Source organism: Anguilla anguilla, chromosome 2 (genome assembly GCF_013347855.1).
Source record: "Anguilla anguilla isolate fAngAng1 chromosome 2, fAngAng1.pri, whole genome shotgun sequence".
NCBI classification, from domain to species: Eukaryota; Metazoa; Chordata; class Actinopteri; order Anguilliformes; family Anguillidae; genus Anguilla; species Anguilla anguilla.
In genome coordinates, this window is record NC_049202.1 from 8,239,638 (window position 1) to 8,255,777 (window position 16,140).

The 16,140-nt window shown below is 46.5% G+C and overlaps 1 protein-coding gene across 2 annotated transcripts in view; it reads right to left on the reverse strand.

Moving 5' to 3' along the window:
- The window catches only part of LOC118221944 (serum response factor-like), a 39,722-nt gene extending 28,492 nt beyond the window's left edge, over positions 1-11,230 (reverse strand). The window contains exon 1 of one of the 2 annotated variants that reach the window (XM_035407398.1): positions 10,139-11,230. In XM_035407398.1, the coding sequence (XP_035263289.1) occupies positions 10,139-10,798 (660 nt within the window). In that variant the 5' untranslated portion in view covers positions 10,799-11,230. The remainder of the gene's footprint in view (positions 1-10,138) is intronic. The other variant, XM_035407399.1, reaches the window with a different exon arrangement.
- Positions 11,231-16,140: the final 4,910 nt, after the last annotated feature.

Consider the following 16,140-nt stretch of genomic DNA (forward strand, 5'->3'; position numbering starts at 1 on the left):
CGAGCTAACTGAAAACTACACATACAAATAAAACAGGAATTCCATCCTGAATATTAGCACAAACAGTAACCAGCAGTAATTGTTACCGAATTTCTATAAAAGCAGTTAATAAAAAAATTACTTGATATTCCTGTTTTATCCAGAGCAACTTACAGTGAGTGCAAACAGATTCGTAAATCACCAACACCCCAGATAAAGGAGTGTAATGGGCGGACCACAACACCCCAGTGTTATGTAACCTTTTGTCACTAATTAGCATGCGGGAGGGAACAGTAGAGGAAGCATTTATTTTTTTGGGGAGGGGAGGTATAGGGTAGATAGAGGGGGGAAGACGTGGAAGAGAGGAATGGGGATCAGGGTGGAGAATTGGGGGGGGGGGGGGGGGGGGGGGAATTAATTCATTCCATCAATTCCACCAGCGAGCCTTTGGAATAAGCACCGAGGTCAGGCACAGATCACTTAGACTCCCAGACGCTTGGCTCGGAATGTTTCGGCAAAGGCGCGGAGGGAGAGTAGAGCTTCAGAAGTCCAGAGCACGAAGCCGAGGATCTGGTGGCTCTAAAGTATCTATGGTACGGCGGAATTCCTCCGCGCTGATGTAACGAGAGGCAACAGCAGTCCTCCAGGGAGCTCTTGTTTGTTGGTTTTGGACAGACCGGCATTATGCATTCTGTCCCTCGCATTGGAAACGCAGCCCTCCCTCCTGCTCCACAAACACGAACCCGTGTTCAGGCTCAACACGGATTCTGAACAACCGCCACAGGGTTGTTGAGTCTCGCATTCGAGGCTCCTAACCAAGGTGCTCATGACCTTACAGTACTATGAAGGGGGGGGGGGGGGGGTTTCTGAAGACACAGGAGAAAAGGCATACCAGATTTTAAAAGCAGAAGGTTCATAATCATATTCTTAGAACTGAGGAAACTGTGTTCAACATGAAAGCAAAAAAAACAAATGTCAAAAAAAAAAGGGAGCCTGAGCAGTGGTGAACTACATGGATTTCAGTAACTGCTGGGTCCCTAAAAATGGTCACCAAGCAACTAACATGCCGGAGAGGCAAAATCTGCAGTCAAACCTCAGACAGAGGGATGCCCTCGGCTACTGCTGTACACCAACTCAGCGAGATTTCTCACACACATATGCACACTTACACACACGCACGTACACGCACACACACCCAAACACGCGCACAAGCAAGCACAGACACACACGCACGCGCACATGCACGTACGCACACAAGCACACATGCACACGCGCACACTCGCACACTCACGCACGCAAAACTGGCGAGAGAGCTCTCCGAGACCATTTCAGAGGAAGGAAACCTGTGGTTGCTTAGACACTCATCATCTTTGCGTGGGAGTGATGTGCGTTGGCGTGGCAACTGGCAGAATATGTCACTCGGGTTGGCCGCAAGCAACACGACGAACCGCCCACCGCCCATCGCTCTGCGGCCGGCAATCACGGAGGTCAGCTACGTCCCAGAAAGCCTTATTCTTAAGACGTTAGCAAAACCGCCATCGGGGCTAACTATTACGTGGCGGCTTGGCCGATAACACGATGGAGCTCAGCGATAACGCGTGCCCTTCTCGTCCTAGCCGTCTTATTAATGAATGCAAAAAAAAAAAAAAACAGGTCATACTGAATGGCGCGCTTCGGAAAAAAAACACCGTTTCCCATGAGCTTGTGTTCCCTCTTTAAGAGCTGAGCAGCGAGGTGACACAACAACACGGACTCATCGCCGCCGGCAGCCAGCGTTCTGCAGCCGGCTCCATCTCCAAAGCGCGGCGCCGTGTGGAACCGGCGGACCCCGTGAGAACGCCGGGACACGCCGGCGAGCGTCCGTCCCATCATGCACCGCATTTCCCTGAGAGTGTTTAGGCAAAAGTTGTCGGAAGGAATTGTTTGTAGAGTTACCCATTTACCTATGCAGGGAACCATAGATATCAGCCACTGGAAAAGCTACGCTCGAGCGTGCGCTCTGCTCTAAGAACACAAAACTTTCCTCCAAGGAAACAGCGCCGCCATTTCGCCATTTTTGCGGCGTGTTCTGGTGTCCTTTAAGATGACATCAGGCTTGATGTAAGACTCAAAACACTTCCACAGAACCAGTTCTGTTTTTCACAAGCCACAGTTTAGGGCTTTATCAGCTAGCCAACATCGTCATCCGAAGAGTTTGCTTAGATTACCAGCGCAGTGTTTATTTTAGTTGAGAAATACAGAGCTTTGCTCATAGGCTAGGGCGTTCGTTACGGTGGCACGATCACTTCCGCATTTTACCCAGAATGCCTCAGATACGAACAGAGTTGGGCCTGCAAGTAATGGCGCTTTTTGATTGGATCACAGGGGAGGCGCTTTTTGATCGCATCACAGAGGAATACAGGCCGGGTCCTTGGTGAGCCACAGACATAACCAGAGCCTGAGAAAGCTGGCGTTGAGTGCAAAGATGACTAACATTTTTGTAAAATGCCTCCATGCCTCCTGTGAACCCTCCAGAGTTTAACGAGATTATTAAACTAATTAAACTAAGATTTTAAAAAGTTCCAGCGGAGGACAGAAAGGCCAAATAGAGCTCAGCGTTCCATTAGCTGTGACTGCGCCGCTCCATAGCGACGCCCACGAGACATGACTCTCAACGGTGAGCTGTGAGCCGCTGCCACTGCTGTGGTCTGGCATGAATCAGTGTGTGTGTGTGTGTGTGTGTGTCTGACTGTGTCTGTGTGTGTGTGTGTGTGTCTGACTGTGTCTGTGTGTGTGCCTGACTGTGTCTGTGTGTGTGCGTGCGTGCATATGTGTGTGTGACTATGTGTACATGACTGTGTGTGTATGTGAGACTGTGTGTGTGACTCTGTGTGTGTGTGTGTCTGACTGTCTGTGTGTGTGTCTGACTGTGTCTGTGTGTGTGTGTGTGTGTGTGTGCGTGTGTGTGTGTGTGTGTCTGACTGTGTCTGTGTGTGTGTTTGTGTGTGTGACTGTGTGTGACTATGTGTGTCTGACTGTGACTGTGTCTGTGTGTGTGTGACTATGTGTGCATGACTGTGTGTGTATGAGAGCCTGTGTGTGTGTGACTGTATGTGTGTGTGTACATATGTGACTGTGTGTGAGTGACTGTATGTGACTGTGTGTATGTGCGTGTGATTGTGTGTGTGTGTGAGAGAGAGAGGCCATGTCTATGACTGTGTGTGTGCGTGTGTGTGAGAGCGACTGTATGTGTGTGTATGTGTGTGTGCGCGTGCGTGCGTGCGTGTGTGTATGTGTGATTAGGGGACTGGACTACCCCAGGTGGGGCACAGCTGTAGCCCTGCACAAAGTGCTTAAGCTGAACTGCTGCAGTAAAGGAAGCAGCTGCATAAATGGACAAACATGCCAAAACAAATGCGAGCTGCGCAGGTCAGCCTGCAAGAGAGCATGCGCCAATCCAGCGCAATCCAATGCGATAAATAATGCGTATTATAGTGTGTGTGTGTGTGTGTGTGTGTGTGTGTGTGCGCACAGAGCGCACATTCTCAAGCAACTGTGCGTGAACACATTCACCAGCTCCACTATGTGTGTGTCCCTGTTCCCCGGGGGCAAGAGGGCAAGAGGGAAAGGGGGCCAGAGGGCACAGAACCCAAACCCCCCCCCCCCACAGCACAGCACGGTCTGCAGCCCGCATGCCCTGCCCCACCCCTTACAGTCAGCCCGGCCTCTCAGCTCTGGACAGTGTGCACACACACACACACACACACACACACATACACACGCAGGTTAAACAAATACGCAGAGCAAACAAGCACTAAAGCGAAGGGGATAGCGTCTGTTTGCTCATAGAGCCGCCTCCCTCTCCCGAGCGGCCTATCGCCACGCTCGCGCAGGTGTCCCCCGGGCGACGGCGGGAGAAACGACGCTTCCAGAGTCCGCAGCAGCGACGGCGAGCGGAGAGCGGCGACCGCGACGCATCGGTCAGATCCGATCGACCGCCGATGCCCGCCACGTGGTGCCGGGACCCTTAAAGGCCGAGGCAGCCTGGCAGACTGGCGCCAGTGCCAGGGGCGGCGCAGGTGAACGCCAGTGCCAGGGGTGGCGCAGGTGAACGCCGGTGCCAGGGGTAGCGCAGGTGAAAATGTGTTAAACAGCACGGTGTAAAAAAAAACGTAGTAGAGTGGAGCGTTTCTCATATCGCCTCAGGAGCCGTCTGGGCCAATCCGGGGGCTGGGAATGCCATTCCAGTGCAGACACACAGGCATTTACCGGATGCTCTTATGCAAAGCACTTAAACCACAGATTTTCGTTTACTTAATACAGGACTAAATGAGTCACTATACAGCTGGGCTTTTTATTAAAGAAATGCCAGTTAAGCACCTAACTCAAGGGTACAGGGGCAATGCCCCACCTGGGAATCAAACCTGCAAGCCCCATTCCCTCATTAGTGCACTACACTGCCACACATAGGCCTATTCAGAATCAGAACCAACCAGATTACAGGGAAACCAGCCTTCACAATCTGTAACCTCACCTTCCCAAGTGCTTGCTTCCCAGGCAGTACACTGCAGTTGTACCCTTGAGCCAGATCCTTACCTAAATTGCATCAGTATACATCCAGCTGTATAAAAGGATACCATGTAGGAAATAGCAATAACAACAACAAAAAAATTACGCAAGTCATTCCCGATGCTTCCTGATCCCAGACAACCGCCCCTAAATTAAGAGGATTACACGGCAGACACTAACACGCGAGCTAAGGGGTCCAGCCCAAACCATGAAAAACAGCCCCAGACCAAGGGGTGTCCCTTATTTATTCAGCTGATGCATTTCCACAGTGTCTTTCTCAGAGTGTAATGCAAGTTTGGCTCATATCCATTTCCATGTCACCAAACTCCTCATTTTTCATAGTTTAGTTTCATTTCGTTTGGGTGGCCAGGTGTCCAGAACTTCTTCAGCAGGTAGGGCCCCAGTGGTTTCACCTGTCAGTTCATCATTAAAGTGATTAAAAACATGACCTCATTCCAAAGTCATAATTAGCGATTCAGCACATTGCAGAAAATGAACGCATCAGCTGCTCTGATTAAAAGAACTTGGCAGCGAATGTGAATTATGGCCATTTCTGACATAATGTGGCCAGGAGAGAGAAACAGTCCTTCGGCTGACGTTGAGTGTCCAATTAAGAGCAATTAACAGCTCGTTACTGTTCAGCGGTTGCAATTAACAGAAGGAATGAAGACCAGAGTACGCAGAGGGACCCCGGGACCGAGCGGGAAACTCCCTGATGCAGGACGTGATGTCACGTCACACCGACTTCGCAGGAAGAACAGAGGAAGAGGAAGGCAGAAGAGGAAGAAAGAAGAACGATAAATGTCACCGATACCCTCCTTTATCTTCACGATGACAAAAAGAGAACTTTCCAGCGAACTCGCCCTTCCGCGTGACCACCTTCAGACCATCCTCATCCTCGGTCCGCAGATGCTAATCCTGGGATCTTCCTGACCTCAGGGCATACGTGTGTGCCCAATTCTCCTCTCTCCCTCTCTTTTCTGAAAGCATTTTTTCAGGGGAAAAAAGAACCGTGTCATATGACACACAGAGGTACTGACCCCTGAGAGATGAATCTTTAAGATGACTGATGAACCATTGCTGAAGGGTAGTCACATGTACACCCCCCCCACCCCCCACAGCTGATCACACCGCTCATCTCAGACTCTTACAGCAAAGAGAAACGGTGCATCGCTGCACTAAGAGACAGCCTGCATCACTCTCGATACAGGGGTCAGCACTGTGGGGACTAGCTAAGCGGTACCCCTGCAATAAAAACACAAGAGACCAAAGCTGTATAACGAGAAAGGAGTGGACACAGAGGCTAGAAACAGCCACTCATAAAACGGCTAGGAGGGTCCGCGATCGCCTCACTTCCTGTCCCATCAGCCACTGGGGTCCGGTTCACCCCGGCGGTTAGCGCAGGGAAACTGACCGCGCGGCCGCAAAGAAAATACTGGAATCCCGCCAACCTCGCCAAGTCCCCCCCGCCCCCCCCCCCCAATCCAGGGGCCCCCAAAATGAAGCAGGGAGATGCAGAGGTTTGGCTGGCTGAGATTCTGAGGACAACGATCTTCCGATGGACTGAAGCATTCTGGGTACCTTCGTGAAAATTCCGCTCAAGCGACCAGTAATCTGAAGCCTTTCACAGGTGCAATGTTCAAAAATATGGTTTAAAACTTTTACTTTTGTACTGATGAGTTAAAACACACACAAACACACGCTTTTACAGATAAAGTGCTTTATAACACTCATACAGACCTTGATTATCTAGTATATCCTGGTAATTTTGTTTTGTTCTTTGTTCCCAGTTTCTCTTTCCTGCAGAACTCTTGACCGCATTACCTGAATTCCCCCCGGATCAGCTCTGGTGACCATCACTCATGCATGAAATACTTTTTGTTTACCTGGGATCGGGGCCAAATAGGCTTGTCATACGTGATTCACAAGAGGTTTTTCCTTTTCGTTTTCTACCGGGAAAATACACAACACCCACAGGGCAATTTTTGAGACCGGTCCCAACACAGTACGCGAAAACAACACTGCAGCACTGGGGTTAAACTTCTGGGAAAGAGGCGGGACAGGCCACACCCTTTGCTAGGGTTAACACAGCTCAGAACGAAATAGAATGATGCTTTGTTGCATCTATGCAGCAGTCAAATGATGAATTTTTATTACTTCCACATTTCAGGTGGTTTTGAAATGAGATCGTCTTCTGACTTGCACATAACGGATGACAGACCAGGCAACGCCAGGAAAGTCTTTCATCACAGACAGATATGAATAAAAACAGCCCTAATGACTTAAACATATAAGCCCACTTATGTAACTAATATACATATACGCATAATTGGTCTGCCATAATCCAATAATCCATTATTCAGCTCATGTACAAAAGTCAATCAGAAGCAAAGCACGTGTCACCAGTTCCTAGTTTTCAGAATTTCACTTAGCTAAATTTTCCTGGTGCTCATTTATTGTAATTTCAATGTGTGTGCGTGTTTCTGTTCCCTTGTAGAAGAGGGTTTGCATATGTATGTGTGCGTGCATATGCGTGTGCATATGTGTATTTGCATTGTGTGCACGTGCGAGTTTGTGTATGTATGTGTGTCTGTGTGCACGCATGTGTGAATTTGTGCGTACGCCTGTATGCATGCATGCTTGTGCATTTGTTTGCAGATTACGGCGCTGCAGATTCTGCTTTAATGGGAGACAGACCGGCCTGCCTGAGACCCACAGCTACTGGTTCAGTGCCGAAGGCCCCGGGAGCCGAGATCCCTCACGTTACGGTAATCAGAACCAGGCCGCTATCTATCACCAGCATCGCTCAGCTCGGCCCAGCCGGGCCAGGAGGCCCTTTCTGGACACAGTTCAGAAAACTGCCTCTTCACAAAGCAGACTAGAGCAGGGCCTAGAGCACACCCGCGCACCAAATCACCCAACTCCATTATTTAAACATTATCCAAGAGAACACCTGCGCACCAAATCACCCAACTCCATTATTCAAATATTATCCAAGAGAACACCCACGCACCAAATCACCCAACTACATTATTTAAACATTATCCAAGAGAACACCTGCGCACCAAATCACCCAACTCCATTATTTAAACATTATCCAAGAGAACACCCGTGCACCAAATCACCCAACTCCATTATTCTAACATTATCAAAGAGAACACCCATGCACCAAATTAAACACATTTAATTAAACCTTTACACTGACTGGGTGATCCCTTACTGAAAGGTTTGGCTTATCAACAACATAAAAAACTACCCCCAAACCTTTTCTTAAGATGGTTTATTTTCTTCCATTTTTTTAAAGAAACTGAAACAAAGATGGTGGTGGAGATTTATCCCACAAGTTTCTCCACATCAGTTTCCACTTCCCTAGCATGTGGACATAGAAACAATGATGAAGCACTACCTTTCTACACAAACTCTTTGGAGGTACAGTCAGAATGGGGAAACTGACCTCAGGAAAGCTTCTGAGTACAACAGAGGGTACAGACACGGGCAGCGGTAGGGTAGCACTGGCTCTGACTGCAAGGCTTGAGCAAAGGTATCTGCAACCCTTGGTCCTGGAGCGCTGCCAGCTTTCATCATTAGTCAGCACTAATAAAACTAAAGCAGTCGATCACACAGTCAGCCCGCAGTCAGCTGGTGTCTTGGGTCTAAACCGGCGGCCCGTTTTTTTAAAGATTTATAGAAGGACTCGCCACGCTCTGTGTGTCTGCAGAGCCACGGCTGGGGGGATCCACTTCTGCAGCTCACCTGGCACACCTTCAGCCGCAGGTAAAACCCCCAGGGTGTCCATGGAAATAGCGTTCAGCTTCACGTCGACATCCCCCCACCCACCATGCTTTCCAAACGCGCGGTACTGTGTGCTGTTAGCATCACAGCCCTGGCTGCTGATGCACCCCTAAAACCGGGGAGGCCTCAGCGTCGGGGGAACCGGGGCTTTTTGTCTTTGTCTCCGAGATTTCGGAGCGCGGCAAACCTTCTGTGAGCTGCGCACAATGTTGCTTAGGAAGACAGATGAATCTGAAGCTTTCAAAGCACTGTAAACGTGCGCTGCGGCTAACAGGAGGCTAACAGGATGCAGACTTCGTCTCGGCACACTTTCGCACAGCCAGTGCTTTTCGTTCTTAGCGTTTGCAAGTTTTGTGTTGAGCGTGGTGGTCCATACGAGTTAGATCTGGTATCACTGAGCCTGAAAAGCCAATCCAAAGCATAAATTATAACACCACCTAAAGTAACACCTCTAAAAATGGCCTGTTCAGTTTTTTTTTTTTTTTTTTTACAAGGGGCTTAATTAGGCCAAAATAGACACAAAGACCTGCTCAGGATGGAATGAGACACGGCGTGCATTCAACACGCGAGAAAGAACAAAACACTGGCAGAAATGAAAGGCGCCAGCCTTTGTGGATTTAACTTTGTACTGAAATCCAGGATGTACATCGTTCCAGATAGAATTCATTATTCCTGCACAGTAAAGTTGAGAAAAAGCAGATGCTTTGCTTTTTAGTATAACAGCAGATAAGTATACCTTCTTAACCACACAGAATTCCCTGAAGCCGTTTCTATTACATCAACAGACTAGGCCCATCGTTCTCTTTGCTGAAAACATTTTGTATTAGACCAACTGTAGCATCTGACCCCGAGGCCTGACGCGCATACTCTATAGGTGGGGGTTTATCTCGACCTGTCCTGGTCGTGCAGAGATCGCTGGCACATCACCTGATCTTGAACATGTGCAGTTGAACGGACTGCAAATATAAACAGTGACAGTGCTGAGGCCGTGTTTCGGGCCGGGGTGAAATGTGGTACGCGGATTGCTCTTTACTATTTTGGGCAGCAGACTATCAGTCATGGTAGTAGTGGCTTCCACTTGCTTGGCGACAGCGTGGTGGAGGTGCCACTCAAGTCAGCTAGCAGTAGCAACAACACGCTAGCCAACCCGCACAAGTTGATAAACATCACACGTTGATAAAAAGCATTCGTCTTGCAGCTTGTCGCGACAAAGTTATCTACACAAGTAGCTAAGGATTCTTGCTTCAGTTTTTGACGACAGTTGGCTATAGAAGTTCAATTAACAAATGTTGACAGTTGGCAGCTTAAAAATAGCCACTCGGTTAGCTAGTGCTCGTTTACACGTGAGTAGCCTACATAAGTAATGTAATCCTCTCCAATTTATGAGCGCATACTTCTCCTCGCAGACCGATTCTGGTATGCTGTTGTGGTGGCAAAGCACTAGCTATCTGGGCTGTTGTCATTTGAAAACCAGCGTTATCTACTCTGGCTGCATCGATAGTGGAGGTTAGCGAGCAAGATACACAACAATCGCGAGCACTAAAATTAGCAGACTGCGAGTTTAGCTAATGAAAATAGCTTCCTGTGCCGCTTTACTGCTGTTATTCTGGTAATGTCAGCTTTCGAGATGGAAGTTTCTCTCTAGCTGCACGGAGCTAAGTAGCTCATTTAATAACTTACATAATTAACGTTAGCTAACATCCAGAGAACATGCCAGGCGTGGACTACGGCAAACTTTCACAGCCCGCAGTCTAACTAAAGTTAGTTCGCTTATGTTAGTCATGCTACTTGCAAAGATTAAGTGGGTGAACACACTCACCTTTTTCATAATGCCAGTCTTTCTTTTGCTGAAAGTTGTGTATCGCCTCAGTTTATTATCGATAAACTCCATCTTAATCTTAACTCGTCCCCGGGTCTTCTTCCCCGGCTTTGCACCAGCGACTCCTCCAGCGACCCCGCCGTAACCTCCAGGCGGAATACCGACCTCCGGCCCCGCAGTTGCAGCCTCCATCTCTGGCCTCTCCCGCTTCACTCCTCTTCTGCTGTCCCCAGCTGAACCCATGGGGTCGTCGTCATCCCCCGAGTCAGAATCGGCTTCGGAACAACTGTACACCTGGGGAGCGCTCTGTCTGTCCGGGTCAAACCTGCCTCCGCCGTGGGTACCAATTCCCGTGTTAATTCCGCCCACAACGCCCGCCGTGTTCTGCAGAGTGGTCAATCCTGCTCCGTTGCCTGGTCTCATCACCCCCCTGGAACCTACCCCTGCTCCGTTTCCCCCCAACATCCCTGACCCGTCCCCCGACCGACCAGCCCCACCGGCGTGGCTACCGCTGAACCCAGTGGCTACTTCGTTTAACCCCGAGCTAACCAGACTGGGCCGAATCCCGGTGCCTGCAATCCCCGATCCGTGACCTATGTTACCAGTGCCGGACGCTGACCCGTTTCCAGTTGGTGCTGACCCAGCCTGGCTAGGTAACATTATATTCACAAATGACAACGGTGTCTTCTCCGATACCCGATGACCGCTTGTGTGTGTGTTCGGGAAATCGTAACAAAAGCGCGCTCACACCAAACACTCAAAGGACGCTTACAAACCAACTAGTTCGAGTTCGGACTGAACCGAAACCGGTCCTTTTAGAACCAGGTACTATAGTGAAAGAAGTTTCAGAAGTGATGCTGTCCCATAGGACCCCCTTCGCCGCGGTTCAATCAAGCACAACCTCCTCTATTTCCAAAACTCGTTGCACTTTCTCCAAAAGGAAAATACACAGAACGCCCCTTCGATTATTCCGCGGTGACATGTAGTTCACCACCAAAACACTTCAAAATGTCGCCTGTTTCCGTCTCAAAATTATGCTGAGTGTACAGCCATGTTTGATAGTTCTCAATCATGCATTATATCATTGTATGCGTGAAATAACTGCAATTCTGCCCTGTATTAACAACGACAGCGTGGATGAATATGTGAACCCAGGATCTACTTTCCTCCATATAAAGAGATACAATGTTTCCTTTTATGGCGTTGACTCTCCTTATATGGTGAGTCATAGCGCCGCACGTACATTGGCTGCCGCGAATCTGAACTCGGCGGCGATTGGCGGAAAAGCCACGCTTATTAGAATACATACCAAAATGCTTGCGCTCACTGAAACGTCATCGAGAAGGGGCCGCGAGCGGTTGTTTTTAGTGATTGTGTAAATTATGCACACTTAACTTCGGAATGCAGTGACTTGCTGGAGTTAAGATAGTACCCTTACTCATGAGCGCCGGCAAACAGCACACTATAGATGGTTTTCTGCTGCGATTATATTTAAATATTGAGGCAGCACTGTCTCTAAATTATTTATAACTTTAATTTGAATAATTCTTAAAATCTTGTGTCCCAAAAGACAAGGGAAAGGGAAGTGTGCAGACATGCATTATACAGAATTACATGCAAAACACGGTTAAAAAACACTGCAAAATAAATAAGATGAACAGAGATTAAAATTTTTTTTTAAAAACTGCACTTGAGTGACTCCTGGTGACCGTAATATTTTTTTGACTAAATCCTTTTCAGACTGATTAGACAACCAGGAAACTGTTGTAAACCAGGTGAATTGCAGAGATAAAACATTGAGATGAACATGCTGTCATCCAAAGAGAATTTCTAGCTCTCTAAAATAATTATACCAAAAGCATAAGCAGGATACAATATTTAAATAGTAGAGTCCTCAGTGATGTTCACATTCAAATATTTGATTGATTTTTGAGTGACCAGTTTTTGCTGCAAGAATTATCATCATACCATTTCAACTGGCTATATCATCATAGGCAGTTAATCAATATGACCTACAGACACTTTTGCCCCACTATGTAGTAAATGTTTAGCTTTTTCGGGTTGCTTCAATATTGTCACAAAGTTTATGGGAAAAAAATTCCAAAAGCAAAACAGCAACAGCATTTTGGTTGAGTCCACATAGCTAACAGTTTGTGTGAGCAGAGCCAGATAAGGGTATGAGGTAATGGCTATTGCTAATGTTGTTACATAATCATATCTACAGCTAAAATGAATGTATACTGTGCACTTGATAGTAAATTTAAACTATATGAAGTAAATGTAACTACTGTTCAGGGAAGACATACTAATTTAAAAATGGGCAGTATAGAGGCCAGAGGCCCACAAAAGTATGGGGGTCTGGGATCACACTCTTACCCCCCCCCCCCCCCCCCCCCCTCCCCCCACCCCTTGGTAAGCAATTTAATGTATGATGGGGGTCCCTGAGATGTTTTTGAGTCTGGTTGGGGATCCCTGGATCAAAACCAGTTGAAAATCCCTGCTGAAGACCCCTGTAAGCCATTGTGTGTTTTTCACAATACCATTTAGCTAGCATATTGTTTAACCTTTTGAAAAGTAGGCGTTTTAGAATGTTTTTTTCAAAATTCTAAGTCAGTGTTCTAGAACTCCTTTCCTTTCAATCACCAGTAGTGACTGTTACATCAGCTGTAGAATGTTCAGTTAGGAGCATTCTACTCACTTATTTATCATCTTATGCCTTAAAGGGTTAATGTTAATGAAAAAAAAAAAAAACAAATCTGTGATGACGCATTATACAGCTTTCCACTGAATTAAGAGCGACAGGAACAATGTAAACGAAAAAAGCGTCTCTTGTGTTTACGATACTAAGCTTTGATATGTTAACATAGACATGGGTTTTTGCACATGAAAGGACATGTGATGGGAATCAATTAAGCGGTGAAAGCAATGTAAGGCTCTTTCCAGAGCTACATATTTAAAAAAAGAAGGCTTTTATATGAATATGAGGGGTAAAAAAACGTGCCGAAGAAAGCAAACTGGAAGACAAATAAAAACGTGAGGCATCAATCACACCATGTGACATTTTTTCTCAGTTTAAAAAAGATGGATGGCATTTATTTACAGTGGTTTGTCGGGGTGGATTCAAATGGAGGGTGATCTGTGGATTTTTTCAGATCGTTTTGTCTGGTTATAAAGCAGTGCACTGGAATTGTTTGTTCACAAAGCGTGGCAGAAGTACCCCTTGGACTGTGAGGAGACTGATAGAACAGAGAAGGGTTTTTTTTTTGGCAAAAGCATCAAAACTGTGAATAAAGCTGTCAGGCTTTTCCACGTCTCTCTCACTTTCTCAGGGCCTCAAACCATGCCAGACTGTCTAGTTGCTATAGAAACAGTTGAAATGGATGCGGCATTAAATCAGATTAGACCTTCCTTCAAATATTGCGAGCTGGTGTAGCGCAGAACGATACAGAAACCATTTGAAACACATGAAAATGCAGCACAGGAGTTCCTAGAGAACTAGGAGCCAATATATGCTAACGGCATACAGATGTGTGTGTGTGCGTGTGCGCGTGCGTGTGTGTGTTTTTGCATTGTGTGTATTTTGCGTGTAGACAGTACCTTATATCTTGAATCTGCCTTGATTTCAGCTGGCTTGACTGATACTTAATCTTAACCGAAACCACACATTGACTGCTGCTGGAACATGCCATTTTGTTTATGGTTGCTGAAGGTAATCCAGGTCCAGTAATTTAGATCCCCTTTGGATTGGCTGCGCCAAAGTGTTTGAATTCATAATAGCAGTTACAGTCTGTTCTGCCTCTCCAATGTTTGTAGTTTGTTGAAGTTAGGTGTATAGCTGTCATATTTGCCATTGTTAATTTGCCATTTGTCTTATGTGCTTTCATCCCCTAATATTGGAGTTTTCATACTTTCTTGACCCCAAGATCAACTAATAATGAGAAAATATATTTTCTATGACTCATATCCAGATAGAATGTTGCCTATGTTTCACTAAGGAACGAAAATGTTTTTTAATACAGTATGGCAGGACAACTATACATTATTTTGTTTGTTGTACTTGGTAAACAAACAAAATAATGTTGTTCTGATTACAGGTTAAAAAAAGAAGAGTTCAGTTAATTATTTGATCCAGGTGTGCTGGATAGAGCAGTGCCCAATCTCAGCTCAGGTAAGCTTGCAGTCAGTGTGTCTGCATGGCTGCCAGTAACCATGGCAATGATGCCAAAGCTCCAATCAGTGCAGCAGGGCCAGGTAAAGAGGCAGGCGTCTGTGCTGAGGACTCTTCAGAAAAGAACAACCAGGAGGATGACGGACGACAAAAAAAGGGCTCATTTGCATGTCAAGGAGGGGCGGGGGGGGGGGGGGGGGGTCTTGGGGGCGCAGGGAGGATGGATGGGGGGGGGCATCTTGGGATATGCTTATGAATGGGGAATTTCACAGCCTAATATGGGCATTAGAATAACTGCTCTGGCAGACGACTATTCTACTGAGAAATCGTGTTCAGCAAAACCCTCTGTCTACATGTCTATAGTCAGTGTCTCCCATGATTCTACTCTCTGCTCACTTTATGTTTCCCTCCCAAAACTGTTCGACCTGACAGACAGGCTGACCTGTAGACAGACCAACAGACGCTCAGTCTTTTGTTGTTGAGTGACTGACACAACAAACATTTGATTTGCCACCTCTATACCCATCATGTTACACAGGGTTACACTGTACTCATTTTAGCCAACACTCTTACCCAGAGACAGTTACCATGACCGCGTAACTGTGATATAGACCAGGCTGACAGCGCTGATCAAAGACAGCATACGTGCAACATTAGTTAGAAAGTACAGCAGGGTAGCCATGCCAACCCAGACCGTGACACAGTCATCAGAAGTACATAAAATGACATTGGCCAGAGGCCCAATTCTACAGCCAACACTGAATTACCTACACAGTAAGTGTTAGAGGGTGGGGAAACCGAAATGCACACCAAAGAGGCAGGCCTTCAGTGGCTGTGTTTGTGAATCCTGACATTACTGCATCGCCTGCGGATGCATCGCTGGTCCCTTCCTGTCACTGCTTGCTCCGCTAATCCACATGTGTGTATTTCCATGGTTACTCCACGTACTACCTTTGGGGTTTGTGAAAAGTTTTTCCAAAGTAAGATCTTTTGTTACCGTTGAGCGTTGCTCCCTCTTGAAGATGCTACCGAATATCTACAGAGAGATATCGGAAAAGAGAAAGCACCGTGGGAATCCCGTTTTTTATTTATTTTATTATTTTTTATTTTTTTCTTTTGCTCTTGCTTCACCCAGCAAAGACTCAGTCCCTGGGGTGTTCCAGTAACTAACGCACACAGCCGCACAGCAAAGATAATCTGAAACAGGGGACCTGGAGAAGGAGGAAGGCCTGGTCTCTGTTCTCTACAGAAGGGAAGCAGGCCTGAAATCAGTATAAAGCAGCACATTGTTTATTTAGCAGACACCGTTATCTAAAGCAACTTGCACATAATACATATTTGATACTATTTGTTCAGGCAGCGGATATTTTAATAAAAAATTCACAATTCAGATTCTCGCTGAACGGTGGAACGGCATTGCCCCTCTTGGGATTTGAACAGGCAACCTCCGGGTTCAAGCTCAAAGTACCTTGACTGCTGATCTATACCAAAGTGCTCACAGATAGAAGTCTAGAGAATAGAGAAAGACAAGATTATATTTGCAGTATTCATAGTATGACTACACTTTTCTCGGTGGAAATGGTTCAGTTTTATTACTAGTTTGACGATTAAATAACCATTTTGAATATATTGGATTTAACTTTGCTCAAACCCCAGTGGAACCTACGTAATCCAGTGCTATCTGTTAAGAATATTGCTTCAAGAAGCATAAAGCCTTTTCAATATTGCATTTCAGTTTCTGCTATTGTCATTTAGACAGCTATTGAACTTACAGCTCAATGAAAGTATTAGCAATGTAAAAAAAAAATAAAAGCCAACTTACACACACACAAAG